Genomic DNA, 18,504 nt, shown 5'->3' with positions numbered 1-18,504 from the left:
CCCCACCCCCCCCCAGATTTAATGAAACATTCGGGCAGTTACATTAAACAGCTGCTGCTGCCAGAATATTAAACATAGTGGAAATCTACATTTGTCTTCATGATCAGTCATTCACACACCAATTAGTTCTATTTGAAAGCGCAGTGACATAAGGAAAAACATCTGCTGTGTGTGAGGGTGTGTGTGTTACCTTGAATAAAGACGCCCTCTCCCCCCCCCCCCCCTCCTCCCTCTCTCCTCCCTCTCTCCTCCCTTCCTCCCTCTCTCCTCCCTTCCTCCCTCTCTCCCCCCTTCCTCCCTCTCTCCTCCCTCTCTCTCCCTCCATACAACGGGGGCTGCGGGGCTGCAGCATCGGCAGAAAGCGTCGCGGATCCCCGTGAGCGCCGATCGTCGTAGGGGGGGGCTGGTAATCCCGTGGCACCGTCACCGGAGTGTATTTCTCCTCTTTCCGCTGTGAAAGCAAGACCAAGTTCACCGTGCAAGGAGGTTCAGATTTGCGCAGCATAGGTAAGGTCGTTCTGCACAAGTTTGCGTCTCTCTGGGGAAGTCATCCTGTTCTCGAGCCGAGGGTTTGTTTAAGGGTAAAAACGAGGTGTATTGGGAAGTTTTAACGTGCACTTTTTAAACTGAAACGACTCGATTTTGCCGAGCGCAGATGGGTGGGCGCTGCCGGCGGGTCTAACTTGGTGGTTCTATGAGTCTCATTTAACGCAGTGGCGGTAAAGTTTGGGTAGTGTCACTTTCCTCAACAACCTGTCCAAAACACAAAATGGTTCAACTGCGGGGAAAAGTGGGGTTTTTTTCCTGCGCGTTACTGAAAGCGACCAGTTGTTTTCTTCCTTAAGTTACATTCGACGTTAATCGTCTTGTCCGTAACCTTGGTGATGACTGAAAGACCAGATTTAAGAAATGTGATATAAAAGTCTCAGAGAGACTCTAAAATAATGGCCAGCGTGCGCCCACCGAGCAGCTTTCTTCTTAATGTGCGGTCTGGTCCGCGTCCTTTACGCACGAGGAGACCGCATAAATTCCGCTGAATTCACCATAAATCGGCACCTTGCGCGCCTGCAACAGTTTTAATTACTCTCGTCAGCACTAACGAAGACTATTTTACTCAACTAAGATTTAAAAAGCACTTGATTCTGCCCGTTATAGAAGTCAGTGAACACGCGCAGTAGACGTTTAAGCATGTGTTTCATTAGTCTTAAGAACGAACACCTTTAATATGTAATTGCAGTAACTGCTAATTGAAGCCTCGTCGCCAGTTCTCTTTATGGAGTGACAACGTGTCTCGAAGCAGCAGAATTTACGTGCGCACATGGACCTGGGAGCGACCCCCCTGGCTTCGAACTGCGTTTAAATACTGGAATTAAAATGAAACAACAGTTGAATCTTCTAAAATGTGGGTGCCGCATTTCCTATCGAGAGGTTCTGCTATCGTACCGGCTTATAGGACCCTGAAACTGTGTTCAAGCCGGGTCCATACAGGCGCTGTACGGTAGCCTGTGGCGATCAGCTCCTGGGGCCTGGCTCCAGCTCTGAACCCTCTGTGCACCATCAGGGATAATAAATTCATTTATAAAAGCTTTTGGAGAATGTGTTTCTATTCTCCAGAGTCATGTGAGGTGCTGAAGTGCTGACATTCAGCAGCAAAACTCCCTTTGATGCATCTACCACGTGCAACACCTGATCGTTCCAGGTGATAAAGGTATATAAAGGGGTGTGTTCCACACACTGCGCTGTCATCGTCATCTCCAGTAAATAACTGTCTATAACTGGTCCCCTCCTGTGTGATGTAGCAACAAGAGCCAGTCCATTAGACTTCAGCTGCATCTGTGCGTGCATGTGCGTGCACGTGTGGTTGAACGCACTGCAGATGAGTTGTGCACCACAACCACATTTTGGCTGAATGAATAAAACATATTTACATGGTAATCCAATACTGGGAAGCAAAGAAAAAAGGCACGTGCTTGTACCTGACGTGCGTGACATTCACAGCGTGGATGGAAGATTTGTTTGTTTGTGTGTTTACAAGGCGGAGGACTGATGGAGGATTGGCTGAGTTATCGGTAACACTCCACAGAGACACACGCCTCCTCCCCTGTCACCCAGGAGTGGCCAGTCTGCTGCGCACGTGTCTGCTGCTGTTGGCATGCCCGGTGAGCGCGCAGGTGCGCACGCCTGAATGTTGTCTCGGCCGTTGCCGCTCAGCCGGCGGCGGTGAGTTTTAGCAGAGATGTAATGCCTGAGTGGTTCATCTGTCTCTGTCCACTGTGCCAGCAGCTGGGTGATAAAATTGATTGGAATGTAAAATGCAGTGTAAAATAACAGTTTAGGCTGAGGAGGAGGGAATTTCTCTCAGTTCGGGACTAGCAAACAGCCTGAAACGCCCCAGAAATGGGCACAGCATCAGCCCGCCACTGTGCCGGGGCTCTCTGCCTCTCTGTCACTGTTGGTGCCAAACCTGCAATGAGCAATTCTCTAAACAAGATGGTTAACACCCTTTAGGAGTTGGAGGGAGAACAACAGCTTCTGTTGTTAGAAAACTCACTTACTTGGATACCAAAAATCAGGAATTGCCTGGGGCAGTGAAGGGGCACCGCACGGTTGAACGTACCCACCTCATGTTTGCATCTTCTGGGGGAGTTCAGAGAATTGTAGACCTGCTCTGTGCCTGATGGTTATCGGCAAATCGGTTACCTGCGACTGGTGGATCATCCAGGAGGGATTGAGTTTAAACCCCGAGATGGCTGCCGCCTGAGAGCTCCTCATCTTCCTCAAACTCCAGCTGGTTTCTGATGTGTGTCGTTAAATTGTGTTGTGGGGAGTACAAAAAGTGAGAGTGACCTGCCTTTTTGTGTTATATCCTTCTCTTTTTAAGGTTAGATAGGTAAGTGGTTTTCTTTTGATTTTCACCTGTCAGGTCAGAATTTTCTTTCTCTTATTTTGGGCTTAAGTTCACTCCAATGAGATTAGTTTTGACGAACCCTTTAAGTTTAGATTTTTGGCTAAGAGATGTCTGGAGATACATAAATCTTTGACAATTAAACACTTTTGTTAACTGTGGATAATCTTCGTTGTTGTTGGCCACTTGGAAGCTGGGGAGGCGCTTTGAGTTGCGCCCAGAGCTGCTCCACCGGTCCAAACAGAACCATTCGTGGTTATGTGTAGGAATACTTGGAATGAAAAAGATTCTTTTGCCTTTGGCTGCCTGTTTTTCTCAAACCTTGCTGGAAACTAAAAGCAGCATCACGTCCAAATTTTTCAATTCAGTCACTACAAACCTGGCCGGAAACTCTCCTGACGCTAATTGGTTGACCAGTTTATAAAACCTCCGTGTGGTACCTTTGTTGCCGTCCCCCCTAACACAGCCTGAACCCAAATCTAGATCCTGGAACAAAGCATGTGCTCCTTTTAGTTTAAATATCTACCGAATGCCTCAAGTAAAAATCTGTTTTCTGAAGGAAATCTGAAGCAAGACTTAATGTTCTGCACAAGGTATTTTCTGTGGAGTCCTTTTGAACCTTTAAGAAGTGATTTTAGTATTCTTCCTGGCACATTACAAGAGCTATAGGTTATATAGTCCAATCAAATCTCTGACCCTTAATGGTTTTTCCAGCCCAGTTGCACATCTGTTAATGTTCCCAAAAAGCTCCAGTTTAACTAAAGTTTTTCTATTCCGAGCTGTCGGGTACCGTTCACCACGTTCCAAATCATCTTGCACTAAAATGGTTACTGTCTGCACGACGACTGTACTGAATTAGGAATGAGAGCAGGTCTTAAAGTGTTGTTTATCAGAACAAGTATGAAGTCGGAGGGGGCGATGCTCCATTTATGTTCATCCCTGCAGCTGCCGTGGAGCCTGCAGACAACACACTCACATGCCGTTTTAAAACTAACACGCTGTTTAGAGACTCTGAATAACAATCAAAGCAGACGCCCTCGGAATGTCAAAGCTGTAAACAATAGGTTGGAAGCGAGCGGAGGCTTGAGAGGAGTTATTAAAACTGTGAATCAGGCCAACTGCAGTTCTCCACTGCAGCCGGAGCTTTGACTCCGGGAAATGAATCAAAGTGGCCAGGATATGGAAACCTCCTCGCTGCTGTAAAATAAACCTCAGTGCCTGAAGACGTCCTCAGTCGAATGTCGTGTTAAGGGGGAAATTTATTGGATTAGAAAGGAAACAAGAGCTGACACAGCGAGACACTCCGATGGATTTGAGCTCTTTAATTTGATCGTTTCATCTCCTTTGGAGGCCTGAATTAAAATATTTGAAGAAGGGCGCACCTGCAACGATCATTATTGAATCCCGCCGTTTCTTCCACAGGATATTTAACACAGCTTCACACACCTTATTGGTGTATTTGTCATCTGAACCATCCTTCTGCTTGTTTCATCAGAGGAGGATGGTCCCAGTTTGGGGCAAACCTGGAAAGCTCCAGAGATCTGAGATCCTGCCCCTGCACAGGCAGGAGGCTCTATGGACTCACCAAACATTTCCATAATCTCACAACTGGTTTCCTTCTCTCTGATCCTCTCTAGTGCGTCTTCGATACGTTGGTGTCCGATATTTGTTTTGACAGTTTCTGCCCTGCCTTATCACCTCTCTATTTCTGTGGACAGGTGGCACGTGTGACAGGAGAAGAACAAATGAAGAGAGAACAGAGAGAAAGAGGATGAGAGTTAGCAGACCACCCCTGAGATTCCCTGTGAACAATCGGAGGCCCTCTCTCTGCCTGATTTTGATTTAAACAGCTTAAGAGGATTTGCCTGAAGAGCCAGAGTCCTCCTGACTTTAATTCAGCGGCACTTTTCATGGCTCCAAATTAAAAAAAAATAGAAATATCTTCCTCGCCTTCGTCGTACGAGCTGCAGACTTCTGCCATGGAGAAGACATATTCATTAACTGCTCACTACGACGAGTTCCAGGAAGTGAAGTACGGGGGCCGCTACAGCAGCGACATCCTCAGCAACGGCATGACGCTTCATCTGGGGGGCAGCTTGGACCGTCACATGGGGCGCAGCCGGGGAGGCGCCTGGTCCAACAAAAACAAAGATCTAAGCAGCACCAACAGCAACAAAGGGATTCCCCGGTGGAGCCGGAGAGAGATCTGTCTGCTCTCCGCGCTGGTCTTTGCGGCGGGCCTGTGCGTCATTCTGGGCAGCATGCTGACGCTCAAGTACATTTCCCTGGATTCCCAGCAGGACCCTCAGTGCCGACAGGACTGCCAACGCAAACGCACCCTGTTGCGGGCGGCACGCTTCATCCAGGCCAATATCGATCCCACCATCCAGCCCTGCCAGGACTTCTACTCCTTCGCCTGTGGCGGCTGGCTGAGGCGCCACGGAATCCCCGAGGACAAGCTCAGCTACGGCATCATCACCGCCATCGGAGAGCACAACGAGGAAAAACTGCAGCGCCTCCTCCTGGACCCCATACAGAGGCACGGGCCAAACTCTGCAGAGCGGAAGGTCAAGGAGTTCTACCGGTCCTGCATCAACATCCAGGAGATTGACAAGCTGGGATCTGAACCCATGATGGAGGTGATTGACAGCTGCGGTGGGTGGGACCTGGCGGGGGCTCCTCCTGCTGCTGCTGGGTGGGAGACGGAGGGTGCTGCCCAGAGGCCGGACTTCAACGAGCTACTGTACAGGACGCAGGGGGTCTACAGCACGGCCGTCTTCTTCTCCCTCACCGTCAATGTGGACGACAAAAACTCCTCCAGGAATGCAATCAGGGTGGGAGAAACAGTTTTTAGAATGTTCCTGTCGCCTCTAAAGAAGCATTTCATTACGTAACAAAACGATGTGTGTAGGTTGACCAGGAGGGACTCACACTGCCTGAGAGAAGCCTGTACCTGGGACAAGATGAGGACAGTGTGAAGGTTGGGTCCATAATGTTTCATCCGCTCACTCGCTCCTCAGTGTGTAGTCCACACGTGCTCTGGCACCACGACCCAGAAACGTTGCCCATCCCATGGTTGTCCGTCATCACATTTCATTTACTCCAGACATTTTGTCCATTTATACCTCATCTGAACACATCTCCTGTCCTTGTCCTGCCTATTTGCCCCCCTCTCCATCTGTCCTATTTTCCCTGCTGCCTCTTTTCTCCCCCACTTCACCTTCTCCCCTCCGCCACCCGCTGGGCTTTTGTTTTCCTTTCCACTCTGCCACATGTCGCCGGCCGTTGCAGATGATGTCCTGCCCGCTCACGTCGGTCATGGCTGATGTCAATGCGCTTTACAGATCCTGGCAGCATACAAGGCCCTGATGGAGCGTTTGCTGAGCATGCTGGGAGCCGAAGACCCCACGCAGAAGTCAAAGGAGATTATAGAGCTTGAGACCAGTCTGGCCAATGTGAGCCGATTGTGCGTGTTCATGTACAGGCGTGCTGTGAGGGGGCTCATCTAACAAGTCTCCTCTCTTCTCAGATCACTGTATCGGAATATGATGACCAAAGAAAGGACATAAGCACCATGTATAACCGCATCACCCTGAGGCAGCTGCAGCGCATGGCGCCAAGCGTGAGTGTCACCATCCTTTAGAACCCAGGATTTATTGTTTTTATCATCCTTTTTTGAAACATATTCCTCATAGCTTCACTGGAAACGCCTGTTGGACCGAATCTTTCACGACACCTTTTCTGAAGATGAAGAGATCGTGGTGCTCGCCACCGATTACATCCAGAAGGTCTCAGACATCATCAAAACCACTTCAAAAAGGTAAAAAACAAAAATGTTGGGGCATGTCGGTGAAGGTGGAGAGTTGAGAGAGATGAGAAAAGAAAGATGAGGGTGCTGATATGACTGGAAAATCCAGGAAATTAGAGACAGGAGTTTTTGATTTGACTCTCTGAGCATGACTCTAATCAAAGTAATTGCCTTTGATGAAGTGCGTGTGTGTGTGTGTGTGTGTGTGTGTGTGTGTTACAGTAGCATCCCTTGTTCGTGTGTTAATGTTATTGATCTCCTCCCAGTATTCTATAGCACCTGCAGCCTCAGACATGTGTCACAGGGCACGTATGGACACACACACTCCAGGGGGCCTCACAAAGGTGCCGCAGGCCAGAATGTGACAGCACATAAACACACAGCAGCAGCAGCACTCAGGGCAGGCAGCTCAAACTTTTGCCATTTATTTGAGACTGCAGCCAGGCCTGATTGGAAAGAAGCAATCATAGATTGAGGTAATTTCATAACGCATAACATTCCAGGAACTTCAGCGTCAGCCATTTTATTACCTCACCTCGCCGTTTCCAAATGACTAAATCATAATGTTGAATGGAGCAACCTCCATCGATTCAGTCCGGGGCCGTGGCACCACGCTGGAGCGTTGATCAATCAACTAGAAGGTAGAAGTGACGCCATCAATAAAAGCATAGTATGTGTGTGTCCTAAAGTGTGTATTTCCCAGCTCTACTGAATAAGTTAGAGGAAGCAATTGTGGACAACAGCTATTGGTGACTCACAGTGAGTCCCTGGGTAATGTGATGACCACATTACCCAGGGGCCCCCACCGTCCACTTAGCCTGACCAGCAGATTAGATTTACATGTAATTAATATTCTTTGGTTCAGAAGTGTTTGCGTTGTCCAGTAAAGGGTGGGATGTTCCATCCAGCTGTGGCAGCAGGGGCAGATTTTCCCCGTTTTCCATGTGTTTAGACCACTAGTGGTCACCACATCACACACACACACACACACACACACACACCTGTAGGCTTTTACATTGATTTAAATATCTCTCCATATTTAATTTGACTCATACTTTTGCCCTTCCTCATCTCTTGCCCCTCCCCTTCTCCATCTGCTGTATATTTTAATTTAAGTGCATACATACTGAGCTATTGTCATCTTCTCAAGGGTAATCATAATCCTCTGTCTCCCAGCTATTAGCGCAGGTCCTCTTTTCCTCAGGCCACAATGTGCTTTTCTTTCCTGTCATTATTTTGCACTCACTCCTTTTGATGGTGCTTCTAGGTTTTAACATGTTGCCGAGGGAACAGCATTAAAATGATTTGAAATTATACCTGAGCTGTTTTTGCCCCATAAATGAACAAAAGCTTGTTCTATCAGTTAAAAATGACAATGGCAAAAATCTATTTGGAACGTGAAAGGGATAAAAATGTCTCAATTTCAATTTAGCTCTGGGACCACAATAGGGGATCCTGTTGTCACACACTGAAAAATAAATGGATGAAACAAATGTCCATTTGCCTAAAAGCTCTGAATGTGAGTCCACATTTATTCTGCCCAAAAAAGTCCTTTTGTAGAAACTTTTTCCTCTTCCTTCCGGCTCGTTCAGCCTGTTGTTTTTTTTCAGCATTATCAACCCACCTCGCCTCTCTAAATAATACTTCCAACTGTTTTCACGTTGTGCTCCTCCTCTCACAGTTCACTTTTTGTTCTGTTGCTCAACAAGGACACACACACACATGCACACACTCATACACATGCACACACACACACGGACACGCACAGAGGGTGTTCTTTTGAAGAGTTGTGCTAAACCTAAAATCCTACTGTTTCCTCAAAAATATTACTTTTTTTCCCCACTGTGTGTCGAATAAGAAGAAAGAAAGAGATATTTGTTCATAAAAACTACATAGATTGTAGCTCTAATCTCATAGGAAAGGTCATATTCTTCATCAAGAGTGAAAATAGCATAAAGTGTGTTTATCAGCAAGTAAAAACAGGTTTTAATCTCTTTAATTGGACATTATAGAGGTGAACATGTGACGTACAGACGGGCTGATTTTATCTGTCTCGGTATTTTTGTGCTACAGAAGTATTGAACTCTTCCCCGCTTTGGCTTTAGGTGCCCGCATGTTTTATTTGATACCTGCTCCCATCTCATTTTCACCTTTCTTCCCATCAACACCTCATCTATCCCTCCTCATCACTATTCCCCTCCTTCTCCATCATCTATTTCTCTCCATCCACTTCTAAATTTCCCTGTCTGTGATCACTCTCTAGGCTCTATTGACCAAGTCGCTCTCCTCATGGTTCTCTCTGCCCCTCTGACGTTCTCACCCGGATTGAATCCCCCATCAACGGGTCTTCTGACAGGAGCAGTCACACCTCCATTTCCCTTCTTTCCCTCTCTGTCTGGTGTGTGCACGTGCGTGCGTGTGCACATGTCACGAGCAGATCACTCCTCACTCCTCTTCTCTTTCTCCTCGACCTGCTCTTGTTCTCCTCTTGGGATCAAATGCATATTTTCTTTCTTATCAGTTTGTGAATTTTCATGTTCTTCAGGTGTGTTTCAGTGCATGAAATGTGTGTGTGCCTGTGTGTGTCTTCACGTCCAATCAAAAGAAGTGCCTCACCTCCTGCGGGGTCTTGAAAAAATGAAACTGGACGTAGATCTGAAGGGTTTCCATGAATCAACTATTCTCAGTGTTCAGGTTCTTCTCAGGACTACATAACAGAGGTAACAAGTATTTTCCTGCTGTCATATGACACAGTCGATGAGTCTGTCCTGTTTACCGCGGGGTGGCACATCTTTACCTTTAGTGGTGTGTTAATGTGGTGTTCAGGGACTGTGTCGTCTTTGTCTTCTTAACTAGCCCCGTTAAAATCCAGTCCAGCTAATGAGCCTTCACTCCGTCCTGCCCTGATTAAGAACTGCCTCACAGACCCTCTGCTTCTGTTTGGCGCCGCACGTTTCATTGAAAATGCTTCGGATTCACGCAGGTTCCTCGGGGAAACAACAGTTGTCGTTCTCTTTGAAGAAAACCAGACCGGAGCTGAAACGTGCGGCGTTCACCTGATTGTGCTCCTCATCCAGGATACAGTCCTCCTTCATTCCCTCCTACTCTCCTACTCTCCTTCCCAGCTTCCTCTTCCTTCCCTCATCAGTTAAATTCACAGCAGGACCCCAGGGGTCTATTACCAAAGGTATTTTTGATTAGATATCTGTCATGCATACCAAAATACAGGTTTAAAATAGAGGAAAACAACAACAACAACATGCTGTGAGGTTCCCAGGGAGCCACGCAGTGGGAACGTGGGGCGTTTGTCCCCGCGGGACAGATCAGATGCGATGTGCACTGGAAGGACCCCCCAGCACTCCGTCAGCTGGGTGAGAAGACACAGCTTGAATGCATAAAGGCCTGATCCATTATCTCCCCCCAGCTCAGCATCTCCCTCACTCTTCTGCTGCGTCGCCTCCCTGCGAGTCGCTCAAGATCGGAGGAACTCCTCTTAAATCGCCGGGCCCTTTCGCCCCCGCCAATCACCATCTCTCTCGTGCTCTTTCCACAACTTTTCTCACTCTTCACCGGCTCAGAGGGCAGATTGGAAAACAGAACTTTGGTCCAGCTGGAAGAAAAGATTGCAGTTGGACGCAGCAGATGCCACTCAACATGAGGAGTGTGCTGAAGCGTCTCGTTAAAGCAGAAGTACCTCTGAAGGGAGAATAAACCTTTAGCAGCCTGCATTTGATCGCTGATAAAGCCTCTCCATCTCCAGGAGAATCCAAGTAAAGGATAGAAAATGTGAACTCCGAATGTATTCCTCCTATATTTATCCTAATTACGTTCTTACCCTTGGGCTAATTTAAGATAAACCTTCAAAATAAAGTACGTTTACAGTTTTAAAGGATAGTTTTTCTTTGCTCACAAATGTTAAAAAGCAGCTTGAATGGCAAAGGTAACCTTAAATATACATGTTTAAATATTGTCTTTTATTTACAGGGCAGTTTTGCATTTGTTGTTTTTAGATTTTGATTGTCGGAGGAGATCAGACAGAAATAAGGCACATTTACCACTGCTGAGTGTTATTTTAAATATAGTTTCTTCATTTGCTGTGACGGTCTCATCATCATTTCGGCTCTCAGTTGACATCACGGCCGCACAAACAAATTATGGGCTTGAGAAGCTTTTTTCATCCAACAAATGGAGGGGGAAACAAGGCTTTTAAAATAAACCGTCAACGGAGAAATCCTGACAGCTTTAATGAATGTGGAACTGTTTTTTCAGGGTTCTCCACAACTACATGCTGTGGCGCATCGTGGCGGCGCTCAGCGAACACCTGTCCACGGCTTTCCGCAGCACCATCCACGAGTTTTCCCGGGAGATCGACGGCACGGAGCAGCAGCTGGACCTGGGCCGGCTCTGCCTGACTCAGGCCAACAAACACTTTGGAATGGCTCTTGGGGCCTTGTTTGTCCAGCAGCACTTCTCCTCTCAGAGCAAGGCCAAGGTACCTGCAGACACCCCGTGGACGAGCTTCCTGGAGCTCGTTAGGAACCGCGGTTGTGAGGTCGAGATCCATCAAGCTGAAACGGCCACTTTATTTTTAATTGATGGAACCCTTTTCCTTCAGTTCCTGGTTCAACAATATGATAAGTAATGAGAAATTTGGCTGCAATTTCCACTGGTTTTTGATGATGATGAACCTTTTGATGATAATAAGATGAAACATTCATCATTTTGGAAGATTTTCAAGCATCCGCCCTCGTCACAAGTTCAATGGCTGTTCTTTTTTTGGATTCCTTTTCGTCCTCTTGAGTTTGTTTTGCCGCACAGAAGGTGGTGACCTTCCTCTCATCTCTGCCCACTCACTCCCCACTAACCCTTCTATTTCACCTTTAGCCCTCCTCCATGTGTTTTCATCTCATTTGCCAGGCTTTTTTTTTGCAGCTTTCCGGGCTCGTGCATGTTGTTTTGTCCTCTGATTTGCGTTGCTTAGGTCCAAACTCCGCCTCCTGATCCACGTTTGTCCTCTGGGTGCAGAGTTATTGAAATGCTCGATATCCTGTATTTTCAATCATTTCGTACTCCTCTGCCGAGGTTGAAATGTCCACAAGGTTTAAGACCTCATTATCAGCAGGCGTGGGCTGGTTGCCAGCGGCAACCTTTGAAGTCTTGACCAGCCGCTCGATGCTGCTTCCGTCATACTGGACATTGATGAGTCTCAGGCTCTGACACTGAGAATTCAGCCAAAAGACGGAGCTGAAATTGGTCTTTTCTCCCAGATGAGGAGAGTTTCTCCTGTTCAAAGAGAGTTCAGCTGTAATTGCTGCAATTAGCATTTTTATGGTACATTAGAATTAAGATAGTGATTTATGGCATTAAAAAGATCCTGCCGAAAATTATTTCAGCGCTTTCATCATTTGCTGCTCGTTAGCAACCCATACTGAGAAGATTTAATTAAAATGATGATATTAAGATCAAAGAAATTCAGGAAATAAGGGCACTGAGATGAAAACAAAACCTCCATCTCCAACCTGGAACTTTGGCTGATCGGTTTAGAGCAAAAACAACAACCTTGCAATCCGGTGTCGTGAGAATTCTCACTTCACTCTAACAATGTTGAAGGCGGAAAAACACATAAAATGGACATTTTCCTTTTAAAATCCCATCTTCCAGGTTCAGGAGCTGGTAGAGGACATAAAACACTCCCTGGACACCCGCCTGCAAGAGCTGGACTGGATGGACGAGACCACTAAAGAGGCGGCCAGAGCAAAGGTGCAGAAGCTGACACACACACACACACACACACGCACGCTGCACCTGAGGGATCCGATTAGTTTCTGAAAAGAGTTTAATCACTTCTTTCTTTCCACTGCGCTCTGATTGATTGCCGGGTTGGACAGATAGGGTATGATGGAAGACATCAAGGGCCTGACATTGAGAAGTGAAGATCGTCTAATCCGGATCTTTCTGTGCTGCTGATTTAGGGTCTGCGTGGCAAGATATCCCTTCTAATACTTTTACAATCAGAAGTTCTAATCCTTTAAGGGGACCAAGCTGAATATAAAGAGCTTTCCTGTAATCCTATTACATTGGGTTTGCTTGATTAGGAGTAGTAGTGTGTGTGTGTGTATGTGTGTGTGTGTGTGTGTGTGTGTGTGTGTGTAATGTTATTACTCGTAAGGTGATGATGCACTTGCACATGCACATTCCTCCATCGCTCCCTTTTTGTCCCTCACAGCTCAAGTACATGATGGTGATGACAGGATATCCAGACTTCCTGCTCAAACCCGAGCTCATAGACCAAGAGTACGGGGTGAGTCTCCAGCTCTGTCCTTTTATGGTCGTAACACATCACAGACTCCCCTGTCGCGTCTGTGCTTCTGCAGTTTGAGGTGGACAAGAAGACGTATTTCAAGAACATCCTCAACAGCATCAAGTTCAACATCAAGCTGTCTGTCAAGAAGATCCACGAAGAAGTGGACAAGACCACGTGAGTGTGTTGCCTTCACACAGTTTAGCTCTGCTCCCCGACCGAGGAGGCGTTAGATCGCCCCGGCGCCGCCTCAGCGGGGCGCTCCGCGTCCGACACTCGCTTCTGCCTCTACGAACCTCTTTTATATTTCTGATACACATTCGCCGCATCTCTAAATTAAAGCCAGCGATAAAAAAGCCACGCGCGCAGCGGGAGGATATCCATTAGATTTGCTTATCTGTCGCAGCCAGGCAGTAGTGAAGCGCTGTGGGACACGTGCGTTACGCTCGCGTCGCTAAACAGCTGTATGACAAACACACACACACACACATTATCACCAACAGAGCGAGGCCGCCATCGCTCCACGTCCATGTTCCAGAGAACACTCTAAATCTCCCGCTGCAGAGCCATCAGTCTCTCTCCTCTCAGGCTTTCGGGGCTCCTTGTTTGGGAGATTTTGTGCCAATCAATGATTCAGGTTTTGAGTGGATCGTCGTGAAGGAGCTGCGTGGTTTCATATGCAGAGCAGGACCCTGGACGTGGGGCCACTGGATAGTTCTCACCAGGGCGTTTGAACGGAGATACTTAGGAATATTTCAAGTGCTTATCGAGCACAAACGCCGGCGACGTGCGTGATCTCGTGATCAACCACATTTATTTGCTTCTCGTCTCTCTTCAGGTGGCTCCTTCCTCCTCAGGCCCTGAATGCCTATTACCTTCCTAACAAGAACCAAATGGGTAAGGGTTTTTTTTCTTCTGCACACATAAGGCTGTTGTCTCTCTGCACACGTAAAGGCAGCCGTCACCATCACCGTTCTGGAGGAACAGGGGGGCAGACGCCGTGACATCACGCCGCTGCGCGTCTGCGTGAGCGTCTGCGTGAGCGATGTGTTTAAAATCCAGGAGATGCTGCTATTTAGGCTCAGCAATACTGTGACGGCAGCATCACGAGGCGACAGACGCAAAATTGTTTGGAAAAAGAACAAAAAAAGAACAGCAAGTTGCTGGTGATATGGATATTATGGCGTGTCTTGTCTTCTCCACCGGGTCAATGAGAAGGATCAATTATCCCGTCAATGGGAATCGTTCTACCAGCCAGACATGGTTTCATGGGGGGAGGGGTGCACCGTCCTTCTCCCTGGGGGGAGACACAAGTGGTAACACCTGCCTGAGTTCAATACGTCTAATGCTGCAATGTCATTGCCCCCCCAAACACACACACACACACACACCCCTCCCACCCTCTATCTCCGAGGTCGAGTCCTCAGATTAAATCTCTCACAGAAAAATCGATGCCGTGCTCCCCAGATGATGCTAAAAGGACAGGAGGAGTCTGGCAGAAAGTCATCAGAGGCCCCCGGGATGCTCCTTTCTTTTAGTCCTTCAACATGTTATTTCTTTAATTCGGTTCAGGTTATTTTAGCGCTCAGGTCTTTATTCTTATTTAATTACTGTTCCTCCTTGATTACCCACTTTGGAATAAAGATTTATTAAATAAAATAACACCTTAAATGAAACAGATAAGCTACTCTTCCTTTGCATGTTCATTTTTTTTGCTCATTTATTGTATTTGGACATTTCCAACTGTTTGTCTCTTTACTCCTCTGCCAGTCTTCCCCGCTGGCATTCTTCAGCCCACGCTCTACAACCCAGAGTTCCCACAGTAAGTAGCCGTCTTTCTGTCCCTGCTTTCTCTCGGGGATGCTGCCCACATCGCCATGGCAACAGAAACTTTAGGGTCAATAAGTTGTTCTGGCGTGGCGAGCCAGTCCCTCGTACAGAGCAGGACCGTGGACGTCTGACCACCCACACTGGAGAGTTCTCACCAGGGGGAAAAGGGGAGGTGTTTAGGGTGGTTGGTGCGCTTCTGCTGCCTAAAAAGTCCCAAAACACCTGATAAAACCAATTTAAACCAAGGGTGTATGACTAATAAACTAAACTTGAACCTGAATTCCTTTCTTGAGGCAGCGTATCAGGATCAGAGCCAATCTGACCTTACCCACCGTCACCTTTTCTGCTCCCAGGTCGATGAACTATGGCGGGATCGGAGCGATCATCGGCCATGAGCTGACCCACGGATATGATGATTGGGGTAAGATCAGGAAGCTCTCCAGCAACAACGATAACAACAAACTCTCAATGAACTGTGAATACGAGTTGTTTCCTTGCTAAGGCTGCACCCTCCTCTCCTAGTGATGCAATGGTTTATGTCCTTAGGGGGCCAGTACGATCGCCACGGGAACCTCAAACAGTGGTGGACAAAGGAGTCGTACAGGAAGTTTCAGACGAAAGCCGAGTGCATCGTGAACCTCTACGATAACTTCACCGTTTATAACCAGAAGGTGGGCCTGTGTGCACGAGGCCTTGGGCTGAAAGTCCGTTAGCGCCGCTTTGTTAGGCCTGCTGATCTGGTCCTCGTGTATGTGTAGGTGAACGGTCGCTTGACGCTGGGGGAGAACATCGCAGACATGGGAGGGCTCAAGCTCTCCTACTATGTAAGTAACGTTCCGCTCCAGAACTCTTCCCATCCCCACAAAACTCTCACTTCCTGTCTTTCATTCACTCTTCAGGCGTATCAGAAGTGGGTGAGGGAACACGGGCCAGAGCGGCCCCTGCCCGGACTCCGATACACGCACGAACAGCTGCTCTTCATCGCCTTCGCCCAGGTGAAGTCCGGTCTGGGTGATATTTACACGCTAACGAGTTCCACCATGAGCTGATGAACCACACCTATTAGGCACAGAACCGTCCCTGCTCGTCTATTTGTTGTCAATACTATTGAGTCACATAATTGACCAGTGGTGTATTTTTAGAAGCTTTTGACACTTTTTTCTCCAACAAATTGACAAAAGGTGTTGTAACAAGCACCACCTGCCAATGATTGAAGTGCTTCTTTTCCTTCAGAACTGGTGCATGAAGAGGAGATCTCAGTCCATCTACCTGCAGCTGCTCACTGACAAACATGCACCAGAGCACTACAGGTAGAGCACAAACATGAAACCTACACACAAAAAGGTCCTGCTGTTGCTGCGCTGTTGAGTCCCTAGACGCCGCAGCTCTACTACATGATGTTTCCTCTCTGCAGAGTGATCGGCAGCGTGTCGCAGTTTGACGAGTTCGCCCGTGTTTTTCACTGCCCAAGGGGTTCTCCCATGAACCCTGTGGACAAATGCTCCGTGTGGTGACCCCCCCCTCCGCCAACCTGAAATACGCCCCATCGACTCCATCTTCACATCCACGTCGCACGCCCGCGGCAGGCGTGATCATCGATGTTAACAGGACATCCCCCAACATCTAAAGCCTGATCTTACTCAGAACACAAGGCAGTGAAACATCAGAACAGTTGATTTTAACTCCATCTTGGTACTATAGCATGGCTCACTTCACCATTATTATGTACATTATATATATTTTTCTATATTTATTTATAAATCATATACTGTATTTTTCTATTTACATAGATTTTGCATAGAGTCCATAAGACCATGTTTAGTTTTTTTCTCTTTTTTCTAGCATAAACATGAGCGTAGATTGTCAGAATAAGAGACTTTAATGACCCGATGTTAAAGTCTCAAAGGCCTGCTTCAAACCGACCTGAGATCAGGAGCAAACTGCAACCAAATGCTCCCGGGCGTTACTCGGTGTGTCGATGCTGCCCTCTTACGGCCACAGAGAGAACAGCACTTCAGTGTCGTGGCGTTTGCCTGCATTGCTCCTCTTGTTACTGTGAGTGTATGTACTGTATGTTTGTTTGTTGGGGTTGGGGGGGTGTTGTTGTTCTGTTTTAATCAAGATATCTTAATTTGGTGGTCTCATGACGTGTTTCTCAGGGTTTGTGGCAGCAAATGGGGGATCTGTGCTTACCTAATTGTTCAGCTCTTGGGCAGATCTATACAGTATTCAACACTATTAACGTTTTTTCTGGCTTCAGTTAAAAATGTAAATCAAACAAGTCTGCTGTCAAATTTTTCTCATCCAACTAATCACTAATTATCAGCTGTAACACTCATGACAGGATACATCAATGACACATTTGTACACAGCGTTATTAAAAGCAACTTTTGTACAAAACGGTCTATAAAACTTTGTAAAGTGGGTGATGTATCAAAGGTCTTATGGTACAGTTTGTTTCGATGAGAGTGCATGTTTTTCTGATCCAAACCCAAAGAGGACATACATCTGTGATTGGACGGCTGCTCCCTTGTCCACTGTCGGTCAACGTTTAATGTTTAAATAAACACAAAGTCTCAAAGTGTTGTGTTCCTTTTTTTGTAAAATGAACCCGTTAGATTTATTGCTTCCTTCACCTAAATTATTATTCCTCCAAGTTATATGTTAAATTAAAATTAAATTATTAAGATTAAATCATTTGAATATAGACAATGGCACTTTATGAAAGTCAATAAAACGTATTTCATTTCGAATTTGTAAATGCACATATCATGCTGCCACCATAAAACTTAAGAAAACAGAACGTTTTGACCCGTGGTACAACTATATTAATTTTTTTTTATGTTCTGTATTGTCACAACTGAGGAAAACCGAGTGTCCAACGGCAGCGCCGGATCTTTGATTGACATCTCATTCAACGAATCAGGTGTGTCTATTCTCTTCCTGGAAGCACCTGATTCGTTGAATGAGATGTCAATCAAGGGTTGGACCCAGCGCCGCCGTTGGACACTCGGTTTTCCTCAGTTGCGTCAATACAGAACCTAATTATAATATAATATAATATATTGTCATTTTTCATGTTGTGTATAGAACCTAATTATAATATAATATATTGGTAATTTTTTATGTTCTGTATCGAACCTAATTATAATAAAAGATATTGTTAATTTCTTTTATGTTCTGTATTGATACAACTGAGGAAAACCGAGTGTCCGAGTGTTTACCTCATGTCTGTTACAGTCTGATGTCACTTTACAGAAGCCCACAGACTGAACCTTTACCACCTTTGGCCTGGGAGGCAAAGGTTACATCGATTGCAAGTTCCTTAGAGCTGACTGTGATGTGCTTTCATTTCGAGTCCAGGGACAGTTTGAATGGGGACAGGAATCGAATGATTTAGTGGTCTGTCATGACATTTTTATACAGTGAACTTACAGAGATGAGGGTCTGTTATGATCCATGAAACATAGTGATTGTTTTTTCTTTTACACATACTTGCTGGAATACAATACCTTGGCATGCACAAATAATTGAACAGATGTGAACATTTGTCATTTCAATTCTGTTGTATGTATTGTCAACTATTTCATATTAAAATAACAACATTAGACAAAAAGCATCTTTTTTTTAATCAAAGCAAAAATTACTTTGGATTTAGAC

The 18,504-nt window shown here is 46.3% G+C and overlaps 1 protein-coding gene across 1 annotated transcript; it reads left to right on the top strand.

Moving 5' to 3' along the window:
* The first annotated feature begins 317 nt into the window (after positions 1-317).
* Positions 318-17,420, top strand: ecel1 (endothelin converting enzyme-like 1). Its single transcript, XM_011608740.2, has 18 exons — positions 318-507; positions 4,624-5,739; positions 5,817-5,885; positions 6,250-6,360; positions 6,435-6,527; positions 6,601-6,725; positions 10,983-11,205; positions 12,375-12,473; positions 12,940-13,014; positions 13,088-13,191; positions 13,853-13,911; positions 14,785-14,836; positions 15,198-15,265; positions 15,391-15,515; positions 15,603-15,668; positions 15,744-15,839; positions 16,078-16,154; positions 16,259-17,420. The coding sequence occupies exons 2-18, from the start codon at positions 4,885-4,887 to the stop codon at positions 16,356-16,358; spliced, it is 2,397 nt and encodes a 798-aa protein (XP_011607042.2). The 5' UTR covers positions 318-507; positions 4,624-4,884; the 3' UTR covers positions 16,359-17,420.
* The last annotated feature ends 1,084 nt before the right edge of the window (positions 17,421-18,504 follow it).

This window comes from Takifugu rubripes, chromosome 11 (assembly GCF_901000725.2).
Source record: "Takifugu rubripes chromosome 11, fTakRub1.2, whole genome shotgun sequence".
Lineage (NCBI taxonomy): Eukaryota > Metazoa > Chordata > Actinopteri > Tetraodontiformes > Tetraodontidae > Takifugu > Takifugu rubripes.
The sequence above is the reverse complement of the archived record's forward strand: the minus strand, read 5'-3'. Positions and strand labels throughout refer to the sequence as shown.